The following is a 26,406-nucleotide window of genomic DNA, read 5'->3' as shown; positions in this document are numbered from 1 at the left end:
GGGGGAGAAGGTCTCATCTGAAGACCTATCATGGTACACTGAGATAAACCATAGAGTCTGGGGATAGGAGTCTGAGGGGGAAACAGAGGGATGGTGCAATTTATTTTTCACTTTTTTCTCAGAATTTTGTTTGTTTTTCTTCCTAATGCACAGAGGGAAGGTCAGGGAGAATGAGAAGAAAGGGAAGCCAATAACGTTAAAACAGAAGAGTGAGATAGAGTATATTGATGCCTGGCTTTTAACTCCCACTGCAAGTTAGTGGGCATCAGAAGCTAGTTGTGCCTTTTGAAAACTCCCTTGTTCATGTGAAGTGATAATTAGACTACACATAAAAAACCCAGGAGAGTAGGAAATGAAGTTGTAGATCTGCATCAAATTTACTTCAGCTTCTCTGCTTACTAATTTTCTTAAGTATATGCAGCCACAAACATGTATGTTGAACTGCCAGCCCCAAGGTACTTTAAAAATACACAACAGAAATATGGCAATATATGTTATAGAATTGTAAAATTTGTCTAGAACATTTTTATATTCTTGGAGAAGTTTTTCAAAAGATAAATTGAAATGGATCTGAAGGCTTTCAGGAACATGTACAACCCAAGCCAAACTAACTTTGAAGATGTATTTGCAGCAGGCAATAGTGATCTGTTTGGATGAACAGAAAAACTGAGAGTGGTGTGTATAATTATCAGTGTTGGTTCAAAATACTAACTAAATATGGTAGCTCAGGCAGATTGTAACTGCATTTTGCTGTATTATACTCCTATATTTAAGAGAAAAGCAGAAAGAAACCCCCACACCTTTATCATGTTTACTTTTTGCTTGCTATGATTCTTGTCCAGAATTCCAGCTACAATTCTTCAACATACACCAATGATCTTTTTCAAGAGAAAACTGCAATTTATGGTATGCAAAAAGTGCTTGCTGGCAATGCACAATATAGTAATAAAAATGAAAGCAAACAAATGACCCATGCTTTGTCCTCAGATTTTGATCTTGCATTACAGGTGTAAGCTAATTTAAATGGTGGAATTTTGTTCTAAAATCCCAACCCGACAGCTGAGTGTGCAGATGGAGCCCTGTGGTAGTCCATGGGGTGCTGTGTAGTTTCTTTGATGTAGCCACATACTGTCAGATTCTTGATCATGTTCTCAGACTCTGATCAAGCCTTCTGTCTTGTATCATTCATTATAACAAATGTGAAGGAATAATAAACCCTTCATATTAGAAGGCAGGAATAAATTGTTCCAGCTCTAGTCTTAGGAGTTTTAGGAAATGGAATAGCTCTTAATTCACTGAGGAAAATCAGGGCACAAGGTAACTCTCATTCTTTTAGAGCTGTCAGCTCTCCTCAGCCTACTTTTCAGCTCTCAGGATTCAGTGTTGTTGATCAGAATCTTTGCTTTGCCTCGTCTTGTTAGGGTTTATAGCTATAAATGGAAGTGCGCTCAGCTGAGCTGTCCAACCTCTGGTTAAGCCATGCCTTCAACTCTTTTTTCTAGTTTTCTTTTTGGGTTCTCAGTCTATCTTGCACTCTTCGATGGAAGCAAAATACTCCCCACATTTCTTCTGCCTTTCTAAAGTATTAGCATAATTTTGGCATGGAAATCCATCAATTAAGTAGGCTCCTAAGACCGGTACTATGATACAGAGGCTGTGCTGATGTTGTGCATAGTGTACACTCTTCCCACCAATTCTCTTCATTTTGAAACAGAAAGAAGGAAAGAACTCAATTCTAGGTTCTTCCTTCTATAAAGACAGAAGGTGTGTTTTCCATACTGAAACATAGTTCATAAGCAGAAACTACTAATGAAGTTATCAGCTGAACATCCCAGAACTGATGGTCTGTCAATGAATTGAGGCTGATAATATTTCAGTATGTTTCCAAATTGGAAACTGCATTTTCAAGAAATTCATATATAGTAAATTGAGTTGATCACCTGCTGGCTGAGAATTTAACCAGTCTGTCTAGATATTGTTGCCGGATGTTCCATATCTTTCTATGCATCTATGAATTTGTGCCCAGGGAGAATATTCTGAAATACTCAGTTGACTCAGTTGACCTAGAAAAAATAAATTAAGTTGCATCAGCTGCTTTGCTCTGAGATGTTACTGGTAAATCTAACTTTAGCAAATTCATTACATCACTGATATTGTGGTATGTTTGCCCTTAAAGATAGAGACCTATGGATACTGGAATCAAAATATTCAGATTCTTTAATGAATATAAAAGATTCCTACCTTCCATTTGAATTAGAAGTGATGTATCCAGTCTTTATTGCAAAATTTAGTTATGTGTTTTAGTATGACTGACGTAAAATGCAGGTAAACTCTGATGATCTCTATCAATATGTGCATTTCTGAAGAACCCAAGTGAGAAATGGAAATATGTAGCATTTGAAAATATTGTTCAAATTTGAAGAACAAACACCCAAGGTTCTGAGATTGTTAAATTTACCTTCAGATGGCAATGTAAATGAATAATTTTAACACTTTTACCTAAAAATCTTAAAGTTTTTCAGACATAGTTTAACAGGTTTTTAGTGTTTTTTTTTTTTTTTTTTTTTTTTTAAAAGTATGAGTCATAATTGTCTGAAATCTTTAAGAAGCATAAACTATTCTTAGTTAAGTAACAATTCCATAAATACAATTGATTTTGCAGAAAATTAATTTGAACATTACATTACATAATGCATTGTACAACAGTAATGAAGAATGTTGAAACTGTGTAATGTTTTGTAGACTGGATGGCTGACAGGACTGAATCTTAAGTAAGCAAGTGAAAGAGAAATAGAAAATAATCGCACTGTGTTTTACATAGGCAGCTTATTTGATTGATTAGAGATGTTTTTAAAATTTGAGTAATGTACAGTTCAAAAAAAATGGAGTGCAAATTTTATTACTGTATGGAATGCTTGAACTTGAAAATGTTTTATCACTGTGACATAATTTAAATCTACTGTACTGAACATGTAGTGGTGTTATATCAATTTCTACAGGGAACTTATAACTCTTTAAAAAAAAAAAGTTAAAAAACCTTCAGTGTTGTTTTTTTTCTAAGAACAACAGTAAAGCTTTTAACATAAGGTTCCAGTGTAAATGTATTACATGTAAGCAGTTGTCCTCATCCCGTCAGGGTTCAAAACACACTGCATCTTCATTATTAACCACAAGACTGTGATATGTTATGTTTGTTTTGTTTGGACAACTCAGTATTGTGGCAAGGGAAGACCATCTATGCCTTTTACAAAATATACCTTTACCTTCCCAGTAGACATTCAGCAGCTATCTTCCTCTGTATTTATAGAAAAGAATAGCTCTGTGTAACAGCAAAATCTTGTATCCTCCTGGAGTACCCATGACTGACTTTGAACTCTGCACACTGCAGCTTAAGTTACTTTTAGAAATAACTGACAGAAGATGATCTCTGGGATCAACTCCAGTTTCTAAAAGAGGAGACAACCGTATCATGTAATCCTTTTTGTACAGGTTATGAAACCAAGGGTTATATTGGTTACTTGTTGAAACCAGTAATACATAGTGTCCCCCAAGGGTCCACGCTGGGACAATACTATTAAATATCTTTATCAATGACATAGTGTAGATGAGTATACCCTCAGCAAGTCTGTGGATGAAACAAAAATGAGTGGTACTATTGATTCATATGAGGGAAGGGATGCCGTCCAGAGGGACCTTAACAGGCTTGAGAAGTGGGTCCATGAGAACCTCATGAGGTTCAACAAGGCCAAGTGAAAGGTCCTGCACATGGGTCAGGTCAATGCCATACAGGCTGGGTGATGAATGAATTGAGAGCATCCTTTCATAGAAGGACTTGTGGGTACTGGTGGATGAAAAACTGATTATGCTCCCAGAAATCCAACCATATCCCAAGCTGCATAAAAAGAAGTGTGTCCTGCAGGTTGAGGGATGTGGTTCTCCCTTCCCTACTCCACTCTTATAAGACTCAACCTGGAGTACTGCATTCAGCTTTGGGGCCTCCAACATAAGGAGGACATGGACCTGCTCAAGCAAATCCAGAGGATGCCATGAAGGTGATCAGGGGGCTGGAGCACCTGCCCTGTAAGGATAGGCTGACAGAGTTGGGGTTGTTCAGTTTAGAGAAGACAAGGCTCCACAGAGACCTTACTGTACCCTTTCAATATCTAAAGGAGGCTTATAAGAAATGTGGTGAGACGCTTTTTATCAGGGCATGTAGTGACAGGGCAAGGGGCAATGATTTTAAACTGAAAGAGGGTAGATTTAGATTAGATATAAGGAATAAATTCTTTACTGTGAGTGTGGAGAGGCACTGGAACAGGTTGCCCAGAGAAGTTGTGGATGCCCCATAACTGGATGTGTTCAAGGCCAGGTTGGACGGGGCTTTGAGCAACCTGGTCTAGTGGAAGGTGTCCCTGCCCATGGCAGGGGGGTTTGGAACTAGATGATCTTTAAGGTCCTTTCCAACCCAAACTATTCTATGATTCTGTGATTTGTCAGTTGAATATCATACAGTGATTATGCATGCTTATAAAATATGCAAGAGTTTTAAAGTAAATGGCCTAAACATACATAACTGATTAGGTTTAACACATATATAGCACTAGCACTATAGGCAGCTCAGCATCAGAACTGCAATTTGGGGATAAAATAGTTGTAAAATCAGTAATGATAGAATTGCAATTTTTTTTTTCTGAATTTTTAAAAATTATATAAAGCTGAAATATATTTGAAGAGTGCTTTCATTGTGGGTATTTTCAGCTAATTTCATGGATGTGTGTGCTAGCTATGTTGCAAGGTTGTTCATCAAACAACAAATCAGCTGAATTAAGGGATCTGGTTCTTTGAGAGAGATTTGGGTTCTTAAAAGCAGGCTTCTAACACAGTTTTAGGAGTAAAACTTCCAGAACCACTCCAGACAGCGTGGATATCCCATAAGTTCTACTATATGTCATACCTGCTAGCTCTACATAGAAGAGTTTCATACTCAAATTTATGCACCTATATTGCCACGTTCTGGATATGTTTCTATATTGCATTGACAAAAATTTCTAGATCCCTACTGATTTGCTAGACACCTAGCTCACAGGTAGACTATTTAGCAAGAAAAATAGGTGTTTACTGTCTAGAACTGAAAATTGGCCCTAGTTTTTGATCTGAGGACAACACGAGTGAGATCCTGGACAACTGGGAAGGTACAGACGCATATTTTTGGTGTCTAGGGAAAAAGTGTGGTTTCAGTGAGCTTTTCAGGTGCTTAGAATATTTACTGGGATTTTGAGCATTATATCTAAAAGTTTGCCTGGAAATGACACAGGACCTCAGAGAGCATTAGAATGCAAAAGATAGGGTGTCTGTGAGTTTATGCACTTCTGAGGGTGACTAGTAAGTCATGTGCAGACTATTTGGATACCATTATGAGTAGAACTATTGTGTTCGATACCCAGGATTTTTTTTATTTTACCTCATCCCTCTGGAAGTGCATCTCATGGGAAACAGAGGACTGAAGAAGTCTTCAGAGATCTTCTTAGTCTTCTAGGTGAAGTGAATGCTGGCAAAATGAGACACAGTTGTTCCATACTGCTAGGAATGAATTTGGGTACACTGGTGTTGCAGAGAAGGCTAGAGGAGAGCAAGATAGTCTGGGTCTCATTTTTGAGAAGCTGATTGAGTACTTCATTTGATTAAGTATCTTTAAAAATCCTAGTGTTTCGTATCTTGGGGACACAATGTAGTATAGTGTCCAAAAGAAGGACAAAGAAGCTAATGAAGGATCTAGAGCACAACTCTTAAGAGGAGTGGCTGAGGGAACTTGGGTTGTTTAGCCTGGAGAAATGGAGGCTCAGGGGAGACTGCAACTACCTGAAAGGAGGCTGTGGCAAAGTGGGTGTTAGGTTTATGGTTGGATTTGATTGTATTAAAGGCCTTTTCCAACCAAAATGATTCTATGATTCTCTAGTTCCTTAATGATGAAAAATACTGATTTATTTCTATTCTGTGCCAAATGCAAGTAATCCACCACAATTATGCTAATCACTGCCCTGAAAACAAATTGATACAGCTGTTGAGTGAGTAGGGAAGATGATGGCATATTTCTTTCTTTTTCAAAAGAAAAAACATAAAATGCTTTTGACAGCAGGAAGCCAAACTGCTTGTAGAAACGGCTTAGAACTGAAAATCATTATTTGATTCTGAAGGTAAATGTGTTTGTATATGTGAATATAAAATACATTTAGTTTTAATTGCATGCCAATTTAGTCCCAGGTATCTAGTACTGTAAACTTTAGAGCAGTATTTTGTTTTGATTTTTCTATAGATGTACAAAAATTACATAGATACAGCATTTTTTCTATTGAATCTTAAGTATGGAAGCTGAAAGTATCTAACATACTCTTTCTACAACATTCATCATGAAAAAAAACAGTTTCTTTCATATATACTGCTTTGCATTCCATTCTTCTTTCCCAAGAAAAAAGCCAAAGAAAGGGAACACAACACAAATATGGTAATATCTTTATCCATTACTTGAAAAAACAATTGGAATTATGTGTGTGTAGGTGAAACTACTCAGGTCAAGTAAAATTCCAATTCTGTCTGTTTTCCAGCATTATATTCTCTAGTTCTGAACAGATATGAACTATACTATTCTATTTTTCACCTGGTTGCAGCTGCATTGATAGTGATGGAGATTTGCCCATCTGCACTCACAGCTTGAACATGGATTTAAAGCTTACACAGCTATTCACAGAATGTTAGCAAAACCCGCTTAAATTTTATGTTTTAATATGACTTTAGCAAATAACTGACAAAATTTGATGCTTGGTTAAAAACCTGCATTTTTGTAGGTGTTAGAAACTAGTAATCTGCAACCAGTTATCTATTAAAATTTTATTTTGGCTCTCCGCAGTGGAAACAGAGCTCTTTTATCTGGAACTAAATCATCTAATTCTAATGTAGTTTGCAGTCAATGGAGTTAATTGTACTGAAAAATTATGTTCTTCTATCATATGAGGCTTCATGCTTTGCTTTAAAGGTACGTAGGTGATATTTCCTATGCTATGTCATATCACTGTGACTATTATGGGTACACATATGTCATTTATTTGCTTCATAAAGATGAGATGCAAATCCTTGAAAATTATCTATGAGCAATCTGTTACACTGAGTTGCAGTCTACTATTACTTAAATAATGTTACCAAAATAGGATGTTAAACAGAAAGACATGTATTTGGACTGCTCATAGAAAGCCTTTAATATCTTTTGCATAGTGCTAGAGTCCTTGCAAAGACCATAACTTTGTCTTAATTACAAAGTATTACTAAAGTAATAATCTGAATTCCATTCTTTCATTGTATTTTTAATTTAATAATGTTTTTCAGTGTTCAATACACAAAGCTTTGCATAAAGCTCTAAAAATGAACTTTTTCCATTTTTCATGCATCTCTCCAAAAAAGATACACCGACACATTGAATGACCTAAAATGTAAATTAAAAAAAAAAAAAAAAAGATGGAATTAGCTCCCACATATAACACATTAGTAGGCAAATGAAGCACACCTACTTTGTTATGAGTGGTATAACAGAAAAAAACTTCTATTATAGCTAATTTCCAATTAAAGTTATCAGTTAATTTTAACTGTGTAGAAAACCAGTTGCACCATGTTTGTAGATTATTAATTCAAGGAATAAGAAAGGGGGGGGGGTGGATTTAAGCAAAAGTTATCTCCATGTCCATGTTTGCTTTTCTGAACCTCATCTGAGTGCTATCTAAATTCATGTAATAGCATTCCTGTACTTTTACACTGGGTTGCTTTTTGCAAGGTGAGTGCATGCACATCATTGCCAAAATTCTTTGGGGAATTTATCTGTACATATGAAACTCATGGTATTCTGATCCAGGTACTTTGGTTCTGTTGATTTTAGAGAATTAAAAAAAAACCAAAAAACAGACCAAACCTCAAATTCAAGACTTTTGACAGAATTGTCAAGATCTCTTAGGATAATTATTAAAATTGGGAAACCTATAACTATAACAAAACTTCTGAAGAAATGGTTCTGTTCTGCAGTGCATGCTAATTAAAAATCACATCACAAACTGATCATAAACTACTTTTACTGTAGCTATAATTCAGTTTTTAAAAGATTTGTTTAAATTTTCTATGTCATTTTGCTTTGAAATCACGCTAACCTCAAAGGATTATAATTATTCTACTTTTGATTTAAATGATAGTTTATTGGCTTGTTTCAATGACATTTTATTTTAAGAAATATCTGAATTCTTGTAAGATAACATGTATTCAGAACATCGATTGGAAGTCTGTTGTTTGTTGGCAAAAATATTCATGTGAATATTGTTTCTAGTGATTATGATATGCCAGTTGTGAATGGAAAAAACTCTTTATTGCATATCTTTTCAGTATATTACCTTTGAAAGAAAACGGTTTATCTGGTTAACAGTGTTAAATACTGATTTTTTTGTTGTTGTTGTTTTTGTTTGGGGTTTTTTTGTCTGAACATCAGGAAATACTTTTTTATTGTGAGGGTGACTGAACACTGGCACACATTGTCCAGAGATGTGGAACCTCCCTCCTTGGAAATACTCAAAAGCTGTCTAGGCATTGTCATGGGCAACAATCTTTAGGTGCCCCTGTTGGAGCAGCAAGCTTGGATGGGATGACCTCCAGAGGTCCCTTTCAACTTCAACCAATCCATGAACCTGTAATCTTCATTTAAAAGATAATCAATTTTTCTTCCCATGGATTTAAAATAACAGTATGTCCCTTTCACTTTCATTACCTGGAAATATCAAAAATGAGGGAAAAGCAAACAAACAAAAAGTTATATTACAAGTTTGTATAATTATGATCAGTCCCTTGAAAAGTTGGGGGATGGATAATAAGAGACTGAGAGCCTCTACTGTTACTACGATTCTCTTTACAGGAAGGTGGTTGCAAGAAATATACTTTATTTGGCCAAATGAAATGAAAGTAAATATTTTAAAGGCTAGAGAAATAATTTTTATTTCAAATTTTTTATTAAGTATTAGTGAAATACTGGCAGAACTATAATCTGTTTTCCATACACTTAGAAACCATCACAACTGAAAATAAAAGTATAAACAGTGAGGTAGTAAGTTACATAAGAATACAAGAAATTCAGATATGCTATTTTCGCATAAACTATAAATTAATTTGAAAGTAGAATTCATTGAAGAACATGTATCTGAAAGACAAAGCTTTGGTGATAGCGCAGAAACTAAGTTAACTGAGTTAATTAATTTACAAAGGAAGAGCTTTCAACAGATGAGGTTGACAAAGAAAATGAATGTATTAGAATTTCCACTATGGAAACTGGAGTTGGGACAGAGCAATCACAGCAGTAACACTAAAAGAGCACTGTCTTGGCAGCCTCATTGTCTTTAAGAGTGTTGACATTTCAGTGACTTTAAATATTAGCATAGTATTAGTACAGCAGGGTTCTGAGCTTGTTAACTTTTAAATATTACCACAGTATGTTATAATTTTTTTTTTTTTTTTTTTTTTTTTTTCTTCTTATGATGTTCTGGACTGAAGCATCAAACTTTTTTTTCTTTTTTCCAAATGACCTGTAGTTAAAAACAAATTGGGGTTCACACGATGCAGAGGGTGGTTGGGTTTTTTTTTGTGAAAAATTATCTTATGGAAAATTTAATTTAAATCCTTAGCTAAACAGTTTATACCTGTGGTTTTTTTATGGTTTTGTATTTGAACTATAGAGGCAGGAAATCAGCAAAATCAGAAAAAAATGAAGTAACTCAGAGTTTTTGGTAGTGCAAACCTTTTTGTTTGCAATATGAAGTATGTAATCAATACTGTCAGAAGATGACAACAACACACAGTTTTTAGTGTTAGCAGTGTAGATCTGATGTCTAGAAATACAACTATCTTGGTGCAAGACTTTAGGAAAGATAATTGTTACAAATATGCTGAAACTGTTAATAAGATTTCAATATGCTGGGAAATCAGAGCCAGAGAAATAATGACTCAGGAATCCTGGATGGTTATCTTCCATGCATATGAGAAACAATATTAAATTCCAAAAAGAAAATGGTTAGCAACTTGCCAAGGTGATAGTTATCGGGGCAGACTTCAATGATAGTAGCAGCTGTCTAAACAAATGCCAAAAGGATGTTTGATTTTCTTCTAGGAATCAGTAAAAATACTGCTGATAAAACATATGTGAACTTTCCCATCACTTCAAAAATAAATAATTATATATGGCAGCAAGCAAGACCTTTAGATGATGAATCTTTCTCTCTCATGCCAAAGAAGGCATTATGGAAGGAATTAATTTGAACAATAAAAGTGTAAGTAAGTCAGATCAAACAGGAATTACTGACATACTTCCAATATGAGGTAGAATAATCTTTTCCTCTGTCAAAGTGATTTAATTGACTGCCTTGACCTCCTTCTGTTCTGTTAATTGACTGCATTAGTTTGTGGTAGATATTTTTGGTTGGTATTATGTTTTATCAGTGAGATTTCTTAAGATGATATAATAAAAGCACAGAGGAAGCTGTAACTCCTGCCATGTGACAAGGTGGGGTTTTTTTTCAATCCTGACCTAAATCAGTTGACTGAGGTCAGGAAAAAATAGATCTGTTCTTCCTAGTTAACTTGGCAGCTGCAAATTGTCTCCTGTTCTATTTTTTTTTCTGCAATATCATCCCATATGGATATGAGAAAAGAACAAAAAAGGGAAAAAAAAACCCTAGAAATCCTTCAAAATAAATGAAATAAATTCCCTTTACAAAATAAAAATCAATTTGACATTGATTGAATTGACGGGCATATATTTTTCTCTATATATCTTATGTGTAAAGAGATGAAGGGAAGCCAGAAACAAATGATGAGGGAGAATAAAAGGTCCATAGGAAACCATTATGATTTGGAGAAAAGAACAAGCTAGCGGTGTTCAGTCTGTGAGAAAAATTTGAGAATTAGACAGGGGACCAAGAAGACCATGAGCAAAAGAGGAAAAGGATAGAAGATACTTTTGTAAGAGGACACATTTTCAAGCAGGAAAGAACAAGAATAAGACGAGCCTTGGAAACGTAATGATGCATGTTTCTCTTCAGTATGAAAGGTGCTACTGTATTTGCTTGCCTTCTCCTGTTCTCTTTTTCAACTGTGATCAGAAATTTATACCATGTATGAATCTACTACACTGCAGTTAGTGTATTGCTGTATGTATGTGTTACATGGTAAAAGAAATATGTGAAAAATCATGAGATTAATTTCTCTGTTTGCAGTTTTGAAAGTGCCCATGTAGTTTTGAAGTCCTGTGAAAACAGGTAGAGTGTGCTAAATAATGCAGTAATAATAGTGTTGCATGGGTCCTGTTAGAAAGTAATTCATAAATATTACACATTGCATCAAACAAGTCATGAGAAATGTGTTTTCTGTCAGGTTGAGAGATAGAAGCCAAATAATCATAAATCTCTAACATAATACTCTTTCTCCACAAACCTATCCAATATATGTTACTGAAGACTAATGTTAGGTGTAGACAGTGCAAATGGATAAACTTTTTCACTGAGATACGATTTTGCTTTAAGAAAGATACTATACAGCAGAATTTTCAAAATAAAACAAATAATAATACTAATAATAATTGGAGGGTAAAAGGAATTGAAGGGTAGGCAAGAAAATACATGAAGTTTAGTCCAATATCTGTATACTGAATTTCCTGCTAATGGATGCTGCATCTTCTTTAACCTTCAGCAAAACTAATGAAAGATCAGAGAAAAAGTATTAGAAACTCATAGCAGAATGTGCTCTTCCTGAGTTTAGTCATAAGGACTTGGTTCATGTATGAAGCTAACAGGAAAGTTACAAGTTTCTTAACTTTGTGTATCATGGTTATAGAGATAATTCTGTATGTATTGGTAAGAGGTGAAAGAATCATCTTGCTGTACTTCAGCTGTTGGACAGTTATCTGTCTAATCCGGGCTAAATTACTTGGGCTTCTTAAACATAATTGTCAGGATGTTTTTATGGTGGTTAACCTCAACTAATATTTAATGTCAGATACCTGTGTTACAGTAGGAAGAATTGCTGCCTGAAATGTATGTTTCAGGTTCAGACAGAATATCTAACGTTTTCACACAAATTTAGTGAGATGAATATGAGCTTCAGTAATGTGTCCAAAGTAGAGGAGATACCTTTTCATTGTGCTACGGAAAGATGGACATTTCCAATTGTGGGAGTGGGAAGAGTAAGCAGGAGAAATGACAATTTCTACATTTGCTGTTGGCTTTCCTTTTCTACATGGATACCAATTCTACATAACACAAAGCAAATACAATGTATTATGTTAGAGTTCTGAAAAGCCTTTGATGCAAGAAAATATAATTAACTAAATGTGAGATGGCTTTGAAGTTATGCATGTAGGAGAATGATAGGGGCTGTCATGCAGATAATTTTGAGATTTTTTTTTTTAATTTATTTTTTTTTACCTAAGAGAAAAGCATTCACTCAGTAATTTTGAGATTTCTTTTGGCACTGTTAAAAGACCATGAAAGACAATTTGATTTTTATAATTTGGGGAGGGTGAGGTTGGAAACAGAGGACCTTTTTAACTGAATAGAAAATTACATACAAAACATTTGATTTTTATACCCTTTTGTTTTGCCATCCCAGCCTAGCTTGCTTTCTCTTCCTGCTGCACTTCTTGGCAACAGATAGATAAAGTTGAAAAAATACTGATTAAGAACCACAACCCAAACCTCAAGTAACTAATACTAAGACATCCTTTTTAAGCTTGTGTATGGAATTATTATTTGAACTATATCTTCTTTCTTCTTGTGTAACAATTTTAGAATTTGCATTTCCAAAGGAATGGAATTTCAGGAGTCTGTTTCTTAGGTTTCTATATTTTGTTATTGGATTTTGCTTAATATTTACTCAGCTTTTATTGTTGTTTTACAATTAATCCCAATTTAGCTGTTGTTCTTGTTGTGTATATCGCTTCATACATACACAGGTTTGTCAATGTATCTGATGTAAGATGACAGCCATACTTCATTAATTTTCTGGAGGAACATAACCTCAATTTTTTCCTCATTTTATGTATTTAAGAAAAAAAACGTACACTACATAAAAGCAGTCAGTAAGCCTTGGATTTCAGGCATCTATCAGTGGGGAGGAAAGGTACGTCTGATTCTGCACATGAGGTAATGTCTCTTAGTAAATAAAATGGTCCAGGTCCTGTTATCTTTCCCCAAGGCCACATAGCATATTACAGCTTGCTTCTTGTTATGGAAGCTCTCAAATAAACAAATGACCACCAAAAGTGAAAAGTTTATTGTCATCACAATTAACTAGCCCTCCACAACTATTCAATTACAGGTTCAAATGTCTGTGAGAGGAAGACAGAACAACTTCCTCTGGTTTAACAACAACACAAAACACATAACAAAACACCACTCCTTAGGGTTTAATGACAACCTAAAATACTCTTAACACTCACCTAAGAAGTGTGGGCTCTCAACCTCAAGGACCTGCTCAGGGCAGTGTGCTGACCCAGGTCACCTCAAGGAGTTTCCTTGGGCAGCATTCCAACCCAAGGGGAGAGTCCTTAACTAGAGCATGCTATGCCAGGAGACAAGCTCGAAATGGCATCTCCAGAGGACTCCTTTCATACCCAGGCTAAATCTGATCTGTGGTCAATAGCGGGTCCTATTGGCCAAAGGCACCAACTACTGTGAAGCCCTATTTTCATTGAGCAGGTGCACCTGCCACACATCTCTACAGTAAAAATCTTTCTGAAAAAGAAAAAGAAAAAAATAATAAGAAAAAGAAAAAGAGAAAGATTTGCCTTAATTTTACTGTCTGTTGAGGAGAACCTCTGGCCTGGCCTGTTCCCTGGTCATGCCAGTACATTGACTGGAAGGTATGAATACTGTGGCAGGACACTGCTGGAGCCCATGCTCCGGCCTTATTTCTGCTCAGACCTAAATTTCAGTGCTTACTGCGCTGGCCTAAAACCAGACTAAGATCCAGATCCATAATAAGACTCCTGTATGGTAATATTCTGCTTAACTTTAAGGTGTCCACAGTACATTATATAGTTCACACCTTCCAGTACTTATGTTAACTAGAAAGTTAAGAATTTCAGACTTCATTATGAATTTAGCATAGACAGGACAGTAAGCAGAGTATATGACATGGACTCTCTTCTAAGCAGACTTTTAAGCTCAGTGTTTGGTAGGGAGAGGGGAAGGCAGTAGGCAGCATAGGACAGTTACCTTGTTAAGGTTTTCCTAGGATCTAGTGAGTGATTCTGGTGATCACATCCATCATAACATTTTGTGGAGACTTGTCTTGCTGCAACAAGCACCTGTCACTTTCTATTCCTCTTGAATATAAAGGGCTCAAACCAGCATTTAGCAGGAGAAAGCCTACTAAGTTACGAGGAGAGCAACAGAAATTGGAGGACATTCTTCCCTTGTGCTGGTGAAATTGTCCACTTTATAGCAAAGAAAGAAAACTTAAGGGGAAGAGTAAGTTGGAAAAAGTTTGATCATATGATAGGATAGTAAAGATAATCCCCAGTCCCAATTTGTGTTTCATGAAATGATTCTCCTATGAACTGCATAAGGCTTGCTTAAAAGTAAGGATACCTGTCCAGGGGAATTTCAGCTTTAAGGGACTGCAAAGTTACAGTTTTCTCACAGTCCAAGGGTGAGAATCTCAGAGCAAAAGTCAGTTTAAGATTGACAATGCTGCACACAGTTCTAATAGCCATCTGAGACTTATTTGAAATCTAATGTTTGTAACTTGAAAGATGGGAAGTGTGGGGTTAGACTTCTTCAGGTTAATGAGGGTAGTCACTCTCATTTCCAGGATGAGTGCATAATTGTGACATTATCATATGAATGAAGGCAGTAACACCACCTGGTAACCGAACTAAGTAATGAAATGAAAATGTCATGCCTGTGTCTCCTGTGTAATTTAGTTCTAGGAATTTGTATAATAGAGCACCAACTGTTTTTTTTTGGCAATATAATTTATTGGGGGGGGGCCTTGCATGTTCTGCTGGTTTAAATTGCTTTTCCCACCCTGTTTCTGGTTATTGTAATATTTGTAATGTTTCCTCTTCTTAGACTTGAATGACAACAGGAGGATATCAAATTCTAATCATTAAATAGTCTCAAGAGATCAAATTGCCTACCAGTCAGTCCCTCAGACAGTTTTTTGGTTAGTTCAGACAAGAGTTTTAGTTTCTTCCATCCTTGAGGAGGGCACACACATAGGCTTAATGATGAAGAGAGAAAGAGAGGAATGAGACCTGTGAGTTTCCCTGTTTAATATTTAGACAAAAGCTGATAGATTCCCTTAAGAATTGTCCTTTTCAGTCATTTGACCTTTCCTCCTGGAGAGAAGTTGGACATATTCAATGTTAGAAATGTTTATTTTTTATGTCTTGAAGTGGTAATATATAACAAACTTTGATATTTCTGAAAGTTTATTCAAACTATAATGGTCTATTCTGCAAACCTAAAAAAATGTATAAAATCGTGACTTTGTATGCATGTTTTAATTTTTTTTATATCCATAGATTTTTATTTTTTTTTTTTACTCCAGGCATAGGAAATTTTACTCTACATGAGCTTTTGCCTTACAGAAACTCAAGGCTGAACATCCTCTTTCAGATCATAACCTTTTCTTTGGGAGTAACACATCTAAATTTAAGAAAACAGAGGTGCAGAAAAGAAATAAAAGCAACCCAGAGAGTGTTACATTTCTTTTACAAGGTCATATCAGAAGTAAAAGCTGGAAATGAAGTCAGCAGTTGTGCTAGACTGTACTGAATGCTATTTTTTGTACATTTCCCTAAAACATGTACTCGAAGAGTAGTATTTTTTTTAAGACTTTGTAGCCACAGTTAAGCAAAGACTATCAAATAAATAAATTTACTATCAAATGAATAAATTTATCTTGTGATCATCATCCATGGTCATATTTTAGGCATTGGACTCTTTCTGAACAAAAAAGACTTAGTACCCTGTCACAGTACCTTGCATGCAAATTGCTGCCTTCTTATTTGAGAGTGTGCATTCCAGCTTTTCACATTTGAATGGCTACAGTGTCCTTCAGTCATAGGAAGCTTAAATTCATATAATGAATGGTCAAATTTTAGATCTGAGTGGCACACAACTGGAATTTTGGGATAATTATGTCTGTAAACAGTTTATGCTATGTTTTTTCCCTCCTAATATTGACACCTCATATTTATTTGCAATCTCCATCAATTTGTCTCAGAAAGCAGAAAGTATAATGAAATTTCTCTATCCACCTAAATTTTTCCATGCTTATGTGCAATACCAGTTGAAATTAGAGTTCAAAAGTCAGTGAGATAAGTGCAACTGTCTTAAATGTCTTAACTGAGTCTTGGGTCCTCCTGACCATAATGTTTTTTTAGAAATTCTAAATAGAAGAAAAGAATAAGGGAAACTGTATCTGTGATTGTTTAACAGCAGCTGTTTATAATTAGATCCAAACACCTGATTTTTCACAGAATGCTTAAGAAGTGTATTTCTGTTTTATCTTGAAAAGGAGTGATGATCACACTTTTTGTTTCCCTCCACTTGCTTTTCAAATTGTTTTTATTATTGAGAGAATTGCAGTTTTCAAAAACAGTGTATGGACCACACAACCTTTTCTTATAATCTCATCATTCTTTTTGATTGTGTATGAGACTTAGAAATTCAGAATGAGAATGGTAGCTGCAAGCAATAAGCAATGATACGAAACAAATGCATGTCCATTTTCTGAAAAGTAAATGGTGCTTGCAGTTTCTAACCTGAGGGATCTACTGACATTGACTGAGCCTATCAGAGAGACTCACTATAGAAATTCCTAGGAGAGTAAATGCAGCTTGTTCTTAAAAAAAAACCACCCCAAACTGTTAATTTACTGTTTGTATATAGCCTGTATTTTCAAGCTTTTCAAAGCTTTTCAAGCTTTACTTCCATATTATAAAAAAAAGAGAAAAATTGTTTACCTTTTTCCTCAGTTATTGCTAACTGTATATCTAAGAGCAACTTCAAGGTCCATAGTAATGTTTGTATAGTTGGCATTTATTTTCACTTCAAGAAAGGATACATCATAGTTTTTAAATGTGTATCACTGATATGTTAGTTTCTTTTAATTTCTAATCTTTAAATCTTCAAGAGAACATTAACTGTGAATTGGTAACAGATACATTAGAGTATTATGTAAAAGACACCTGACATTATTCTGATACACTAAAAGTCCCTCCAGTCCCTATTACCTGCTGAATTTCTGTGACTGAACAGCAGTGTACTACCACAGAAATCATACTGACATATAACTTGATTAACCCATTAATAATGTATGGATGGAGTTCAGATACTCATACCTGATGAAGTTTATAATGCTTAGTTAGGTTTTTTGTAAGTCAGGATGTTTTGGTTTGGTTTGATTTGGAGTTTTTTTGGTTGGTTGGTTGGTTGCTCTTTAAATAATTTAATAATACATTGTTGAAATCTGTTCTTACTGAGAAAATGCTTACAAAAGTCTAGTAAAATAAACGTATAGCTTCTGTTAGGAAAATTAATTTCTTATAAGATTCTGCTGAATGTTAATTTGAAGCCAAGCATTGCTATAGTTACAGTTCTGAGATTTTAAAGTATCTATGATATTGGCCAATTTCAGATAATAACCTTCCCACTAGCCTTCTAAGTAATCAAGTCCAGAAACTGCACATCAGTTCATGATTGATGTTCCTTTGTGCTGTTAATTATGACTTTGTCTGACTTTTCTGAATGACAGAATGAGTAAGAATGAAGCTTAACTCATTTCAATGTATCAAGAAAAAAGTCCTAGAAGCTGGGAAAAAAATCCTAAAGAAGTTATAACTGACTTAAATAGCAGACTTTTTATTTGAAAGATGGTAGACAAAACCAATATGCATTTACTGATATTTGGAAGAACTGTTCATTTGTTACTAAGCAAACATTTTGAATACAGTGACAATTAAGAAGTTGCAGTGCTGAATTTGAGGTAGACGTGCAAATCTGGTTTGGGAAGAGCTTTTACAGAAGACAACTGCATGATTATTTTTTCTGCTAAAGTTCCAGAATGTATATATGTATTGCTAAAATTAATACTTTAGACATATTCACAAATTGCTATGCTTTGGGCAGTTTTTCTTTACAGTCTCCTTACTATGTTAATTTATTATAGAGTTTTATCTATGTTTAAAACAGGATAATATATTTAAATTACTTTTATTAAAAAACCCACCACAAATAACCATACATGCCCCCCCCCCAAAAAAAACCAACAAAAAACCACAAAAACAACCAACCAACCAACCAAAAAAAACAATAAAATAAGCACAATAAAACCACTTCACTTTTGAAATTATATCCTTCAAGGGGAGGAAGAGGAAAAAAAAGAAGAAAAGCCACAATACATATTCCTGGTAAAATAAATATTTTTAATATCCCCATATTCTGCAAAATGCATTCAGTACTCTACAAAGTATCACTATGAGGAGAATCTGAAGTTTTATTATTTTTTCTTTTTTTTTTCTGGTGATTAGCCAGTGACTTAGGGTTCAGGTAATCAAGCTGACTATGCATTTAGAGCCTATGTCGAAAGAGGGGGATGTGGTTATTTAACCCTGATTCTGTGTTGAGACCTATGTACACATCAAAAACCTTGTCCCAGGGAATTTGAGCAAAAGGGATACACAGAGACTGAAGGTGATCAGCGACTGAAAACTGAGGTGTACAGTAGTAGTTGGTTTAGATAAAGCCTGAGAAACCCTAGGAGATCTGTGCAGTCTTCAGTCTCCTGTGCTCATATAATTTATATTCATGTTTGATTTTCTTATGACTGTCTATGACCTGGATAAGCAGGTCAAAAAAACTTGACATCACTTTAGGGTTTGCCATTCTAACCTGGAGCAAAGAGGACTTTTAAGCCGTATCTCATATTTCCCTAGCAGGTACAGAGCTGGTGTAGAACTATGACATACTCATCTGCTCAAGTTGAAAAAGTGCTAACTGCAGAACCTGGAAACCATCACATTAGCCCTGAAGGCCTGATTCATAGACTATTTAAGCATCTCTAAGTGTGGCTTGGGGCAGAGATTTATAATCGAGTACAAGTAGTGTTTCTAGTAGATGCACATCCATGTTAACTTCAATCTGCGTTTACTTCAAAGGCCATAAATGTCTCATTAGCCTCAAATTACACTCCTCTGCCAATAAAGAAGTCATGTATGGATATATGTGATTTCAGATGTTCTTTGACTTTGCTTTGTGTGTTGTCTTGCCAGAAGTTGCCATTTTAAACGGAATATTTTGATTTGGATTGATTGTTTTTAATTGAGTGGGCGATGCTTCTACCTAGGAAGCTGTTGCAAGCAAGTTTGTACACATTCTTCTAATGCTTGAAGCAGTAAAAAAATTAAAAAAGGAAAGAATACAACACAATTAGTCATAACAAATAAAGACATGACAAGTTTATGAGTATGTAAAGATGTATTAAATAGGTGAGTGGATACATATAGATGTGCATCAAACTGGTTTTGGTATAATATCTAATTCTAAATATTGTATAATATTAATTGAATTATGTGTAATTCTAAATTGACGTACAGATTTCTATTTAAAATTAATCTCTAATTGCAATCTGTGACTCTCTGTTTACATCTTCCAGACTTTTAATGATGCACGTAGCAAAATCAGCTAGTTCATGAATGTATAGTCAGCACACCTTCTTCCTTATCTCTTGATGTTCTTACTGAAAATTATTCCACGTATCTTTCATCATACATATGAATGTGTACATTTCATATGTTTAAACTAACCTTATGAAAATGATAATTTCTGTAGTAATTAGTCAATAAACTGAAAAGTGGGGTATTTTCTGCCTAAAACTGTCTTTGCAAAACAATTTGTTCCATGAGACTTCTGATTAAAGAATTGTTTTGTATAGTGGTCATACATAATTAATTATTTAAGTAAACTTTTTAAAGAGATCCGTTCAATAAGAAATTATTTAAAATTTTTATTGCTTCTATTTGACTAACAGCAGTAACTTTTAATAACCAGAACTTGTTACAATAAGTAGTGATTTTATTCTGACAACTTAGAATTACTCTTTTATGGTATATAGCTTGCCTGTGTTAATGCACTTGTTACTCTCTGCTGTTTATGTCTTTGCACTGGTTGGCAAAGGCTGCATGTCTGTTACAGTTGAGACAGTGGCTATATATTCTGTTAGCCAATGGTTTGTTTCCTTATGGATTCAAGATCATTAAAATCTAAATATCTATGTGTGCATGAATCAGAAGTGCAAACTTACAAATGTTAAGGTATAGGTGAAAATAAAATGCATTACATGAGTGGATTTAATACCCACAAAACCTACTTTTGTTGGTCTTATTTCCTAGATGAGGAATTGGATAGCAAATTCAGTTCCAGGTCAATAATGAATGTTTCCCTTTTCCTGTCCTTTCACTCTATTAACAATATTTGATCCAAAGACACTCTGTAATTATTATGGATAAAATTTATTAAGTCACATTTTCAAGAGTTGTATTTTTTCTCTAGTATGTTTATCAGCTGAGTATTTCCACCTTGCTTTATGTTGTCATTTTTTATTCTCTCCGTGCTGGTATTGTGTTCACTATTGTTTATTTGTCATTCCCCTTTTCTTTTCTTGTTTCATCTTTTTTTTTTTATCTGCTGTTTGCCCAGACAAGTTTTTTCTCTATCCATTTTTCATCTGGAGCACTGTCTTTCCTTCCACCTTGTCAATTTTTTAAGTGCTTTTTTCCAGGTGTGGCTATCAAGGGAATAGGATCTGTTGCTCTTCCCTGAGCTCAATGTAAATCCTCAGTTGGATATGACTGGAAAATCTGCTTTGTGCTGCATGATAAGAAAAGTGTACCAAGATGAGGGTAGGAGAGAGCATTAGGGAACACTAACCCAGAATCAGATGGCTGCTGCTGACTTTGGTTGTTAAAGACAGTAGCAGAAATCAGAAAGGAAAGTGGTGCTTGAGGAGGAATTTTGGGTGACGGTTAGCTGGCTGACCGCTCTGAATGCCAGGGAGCAGCTGGATTGGGGCTGCCCCACGGGGATGATGAGCCGGGAGATGCAGGCACTGCAGAGCTGACAGGGTAATACTCGCTGATGGGGCATGCTCCTGAAGCACCCCATTGAGGCTGGGCTGGGGACAGGGACAGGCCCCTGCCACTGCCCAATGATCATCAGGCCAGGCAGGGTGAGGAGTCAGGTCCAAGGTCGACCTGGGGACCCACTCAGAGCAAGATCCAGGCTGGGCATGGGGCTGGGCATGGGGCTTCCTACAGCATAGCTCAGGCAGGGACTGATGACTCTGGTGGTGCCCTCGGGACATGACACTTAGAGCTATTAATGATTCGTCCTTCATAAAGTATGCTTAAATTGCACGTCTGTCGGAAGCAACATCTTAGTCTATTATCTACCCATTAAAATATCAATAGAAATTTTATCAATAAATAAAATGTATCTGATATTTTTCTGGCCTCTGGTATTACGTATTGCAAGAATGAATGCTGAATTACGAGTTCTAAAATTAATTTGAGAGGATGAAATATCTTTCTTTCAAATGCCTTTCCTTGTCTAAAAGAATCAGCATAGATGTGTCCTGTGGTTCTTTTTGGGTTGTTAGGGCTTTTCTGTGGGTTTGTTTTGTTTGGGGTTTTGTTTTTTGGGGTGTTTGGGGGGGTTGTTTGTTTGCTTATATGTTTTTAATTTTAAATTACTATCGATAGCTACTTACCTTGTTTTTTTCTGCTCTTGAAAATTGATTTTATATCTTTATGAGATAGAGTCCTGAATGAAAACAGGACCTGGTAGTCCACTTAAATAAGTTTTATATGTAAATGTGTGTTCATCCTGTCCTTTAAAGTTTCCGTATCGGTTTCCTCTAACAAGGATTTTTTTAGCTGTGGAATTTTTACCTGTGGTTTTGAGTTGAATAATGGGTATAAAGGAACTCCTTCATTTCTTTGGGCAGGGAGAAGAATACAATTATTTTCTGTGTGTTTATTTATACTATTTAGCATATATAAATGAGTGACTTGTATTTCATTAAAAATTAAGAGAATTATTGTATGGATTGCATTCTGTGTAAAAATTAAAAGTAGGAGCATGCAAGAAAGTAACAGTACATAGTTGTAACAGTTACTGTGTAGGTCAAAATCTGACTTGAGAGATCCTGTCACACTTTTTTTTTTTTTTTTTCAGTTTCCATTTTTTCATTTTTGACAGATACAGAACAAAGACAATAGATATGAAAGCCAGTAACTTTATCTAATTTTGACTAACTGTTCTCACACGTGATTTGAACTAATGTAATGCTATGACATTAATCGGAATTTCTGAATTAGATGGGGTAAATTAGGCTGTCATAGAGAAGAGTAGGCATACCTGTGAAAAATACTATATAGAAGCTGTATCATAACAAAGAGAGATTATCCAATGCACCAAAACATTTAATTAATGTTTCCTGTAGGAGTGAAAATATAATTTAAAAGGAGTTGCTGCTTATTTAGGGCAGAAAACACCCTGGAGCTAGCACTTAAATGTAATACCCTTCCTGAAAGCAACAATATTTGGACTGTGGTTTGGTTTAGAAGCATATGGAGAAGCAGAAATATTTGGTTTGCGGTATAACCTCTGACAAGCTTGTGGCTTTGATTTTCAGTGCTCTTACCTTATATATCTTTACAAACACAGCTAACCATGGTGCCTAAAGTTCATAAAACATTTGTGGGCCTTGGTGTGGAAATAGTGTGTGAATTTAATTGTTTGTTTTGGGTTTATTTTTTTTTAGGTTTATGCCAACTTGAATATGTCTGTTGATTTGAATTGCTTGTTTTCTCTTGTCCACAGGCTGATTGAGTGGGCTGGACTTCACTGGAAGGAGCCATTTCACTGGGGAAGTGGAATAACTCCAGATCTCTCCTTGTGCTACCGTCAGGGAAGTGCTATGCCTTGCTACAATTAAGCCAAGCTGAAGTCTGGGATGGGCCTTAGGGGCAAACACTCCCTTGTTTCTTCTGATGTTGGGATTTGTCTACAACCAGTCAGCTGAGGCATATACCATACATCAGCTTCTGTTTTTTCGCTGCCTGAACAAGGTTATAATTTCCCTCACTTCATCTCCTTTTGACTACTTTTTATTTTAGTAGTTTTCATTTTCCTTGACTGATTAATTTTCTCCTGGCTGTGGAAAAAAGAGCCCTGCTGATGTTGATTTAAATAATGTCGAAACCAATGGGACTCCTATGGCTGCCTTTGATCTTCACCCCAGTGTGTGTCATGCTGAATTCTAACTTCCTCCTATGGATAACTGCACTGGCTATAAGATTTACTCTCATCGATGGCCAAGCACAATACCCAGTTGTTACCACAAATTATGGCAAAATACGAGGTTTAAGAACACCTTTGCCTAATGAGATTCTTGGTCCAGTGGAACAGTACCTGGGTGTTCCTTATGCCTCTCCTCCGACTGGAGAAAGGCGATTTCAGCCCCCAGAGCCACCATCATCTTGGACAGGTGTCCGCAATGCCACACAGTTTGCTGCCGTCTGCCCACAGTACCTGGATGAGAGGTCACTGCTCAATGACATGCTGCCAGTCTGGTTTACAGCCAATCTGGATACTGTGGTGACATATGTTCAAGATCAAAATGAAGACTGTCTGTATTTGAATATCTATGTGCCCACAGAGGATGGTAAGTACTCTAAGGACTGCACTGGAGTATACTCACCAGTTCTGCACATGAGTACTAGCCAGGTCTTTAAAGCATCTTGCTCAGTTTCCTCCATGTTTTCTCTATGGAAATGGATCATGCCTCTGGACAGGCATTATAAGTAATACTTTGTAGATTGAGCATGCTTGCATGAATTCTCTCTCATGTTTCAGTGTAACATCAATCCGCAATTTCATTTGCAGGCAGTGGCCAAGGTTTGTAAGCCAGCCTTAAGTTTACATCTGAACTACAGCTGAGCATCATTTACAAGAGAGAAAAGGGGAAATAAACATTAACCAGAAGTAACTTACTTATTTTCCCATGCATGAATGATACAAATACTGCCACGTAATAATTTTTAATGGAGAATTTCCCTAATTTTTTCTTCAGTTTTATTATAATACCTCTGAACCTACTGTTAACTCTGCTTGATTTTAATAGCTAATAGAAAATTGTTGCAGTACTTCAGTCTGCACTTTTTTCCCAGGATTTTTACCTATGAAACTTTTCAGTCCAACATACTTTTCTTTATACACTAAATTTAAAATGAAGTAAACATTATTTTATTATGCAGAGCTGAACAGGTGGCCTTAAATTTTCATCTGGTTTTTGTAATCCTTTCTCAAGAGGACTATTTTAAATCACCTTCTGTAGACAAAAAAAAGATGAACACAATTGGTAACACACAACTCTTTGAATGTTTTCATGATCTCAATCTTAAAAATTCTAGCTTTATGGTGTGCTAAATGTATCTTTTGTTGTTCTGAATGGTATTGCTTCCTACAGACAAGAAGACCTGTTTTCATCAGGCCTAAATTGAGTTAAGTTTATTCTATTTCACAAGGAAATAAAAAATTCTACTGGCAATTATATTTAATATCTGCTAAAAGCCAGTTCTTTCAGCCACTTAGAATGTAGTTACTGATGCATAACGTGACAGATTTCTCCCAGATATGCAAATCCAGTCACTTTAGCTGAGGGTTTGATTTGCATAACCAAGGCATTGTTATTTCTCAGTAACCATACCCTAAATATGCAAATTTTGTACTTTGATTATTATAATCCTTCTGCCTTGATTGGCTTCTTTAGTCAGAATTTCCAAGCTGTTTGCCAGCAATAAACATACCTCCTTCTTTTCCTCTTCTCATCAGCTGAAGCAAAAACTTGAAAGCTAAAAATAAAGGACTAAGGTTTGGGAATGCTTGGAGCTCTGCAAACATAAATACTATGAAGCTCCTTAAACGAAAGGTGCTCTGAAAAGAAAGTTGTATGTATGGGGGTTCTGTTGCACATGAGGGTGTGTGTGTGTGTAAATGAAGGAGCAGATCTTTCCACTCAGTTCTTTCCGTCTTCCAGTTTCATTGCACTGCATGTCACTCCTTGGATAGTAACATAGATAATTCTCTCCCAAATTTGTTTTTGTTCTGGATTTTATCCTGAAGCTTTTAATTAGTCACTAGGGTAAGGTTGCCCTAAGAAAGCGTGTCAGGTTAAGGTTTTATTTGTTCTCAGTGAAAGAATATCAGCTCTGCTAACTCAAGTCTTAGTTTAAAGCCCAGTGTTAATAAATTAATATATTCCTCCAATCTAGTAAGAAGAATTTTCACCCATTAGTTAGGGAAGACAAGAAATTAGACATGGAAAGATATATACAAATGTCTAGGAAAAGAATGTTGGATATCAAATGGATAATAGTAATATACCATATGCTGAATGACTAGCAACCTATAAAATCCCTCATCTTTCATGTAATGGCTAGTGGCATTTGATGTTAGATTAAAAATAGAAAGGACTGATAAATTTAATTTTATGTGTTGTAGACCTTTTTGTTCTCTCAGTTTCATAAAAAGTGTGTCTTTTAAAGAATTTTTTTTAACACTAAGTAGCATGTAAATGGAATCTATTTTCTTTTATATAACCTCTTCAAAATATAAACCCATGCATAAAATAGTATATAGCAGAATAATGAGAGACAAGGTTTGGTGTCAGTGATGAGCTGAAGGCAAGATTGTTTCTGCCCAATATGACAAGCATTTTTAACAGGTTCCAGTGGGGAATGAGAAATTTAAAAATTAATAAATGGAGCATTATGTGATTTAATTGCATGCTGTATATCTTATCACTAGTTAAATATAACTCAGTGTGGCTTTTTTGGTGAGGAAAATATGCAACCTTCTGCTTATAAAGATGATTAAGTAGAACTGACCTACAAATGAAATCTCCTAAATTAGTATGTCTCCAAATCATAGTAAACATAAATGGCCTTAAATTGTACTCAATACAATCTGATTAAATACATTATGCTTCATTATCTGAGTCTTAGTTGGCAAAAATAATCTACGTTGTTATGGAGACAGATCATTAAATTAGTTTTTGAAGCAAGATCTCAAAGTGAGTGACTTTGAGTTAAATTCACATTTTCTATTCTTTCTCAAGTACAGATTTATTTAAAAGATCTTTGAAACTGTTTTGTGTCTGGAAGAAAAGGTGGATGGAATCATCCAAACCTAATTAATGCTCTGACTATGAAATTTAATCTGAATCATTTTATGCTTTTTTTTTTTTTTTTTTTTTTTTTTTTAT

The 26,406-nt window shown here is 35.3% G+C and overlaps 1 protein-coding gene across 1 annotated transcript in view; it reads left to right on the top strand.

The window, feature by feature from the left end:
* Nucleotides 1-26,406, top strand: part of LOC113478698 (neuroligin-4, X-linked-like) — an 80,007-nt gene that overhangs the window by 5,714 nt on the left and 47,887 nt on the right. Inside the window, exon 4 of the mRNA XM_026846107.1 lies at nt 22,962-23,805. Within this exon, the coding sequence (XP_026701908.1) occupies nt 23,334-23,805 (472 nt within the window). The 5' untranslated portion in view covers nt 22,962-23,333. The remainder of the gene's footprint in view (nt 1-22,961; nt 23,806-26,406) is intronic.

The sequence above is a fragment of the Athene cunicularia genome, assembly GCF_003259725.1.
Source record: "Athene cunicularia isolate RWA chromosome 1 unlocalized genomic scaffold, athCun1 chr1_part1, whole genome shotgun sequence".
Taxonomy (NCBI): domain Eukaryota; kingdom Metazoa; phylum Chordata; class Aves; order Strigiformes; family Strigidae; genus Athene; species Athene cunicularia.
This window is presented reverse-complemented; position numbering and strand designations above follow the sequence as displayed.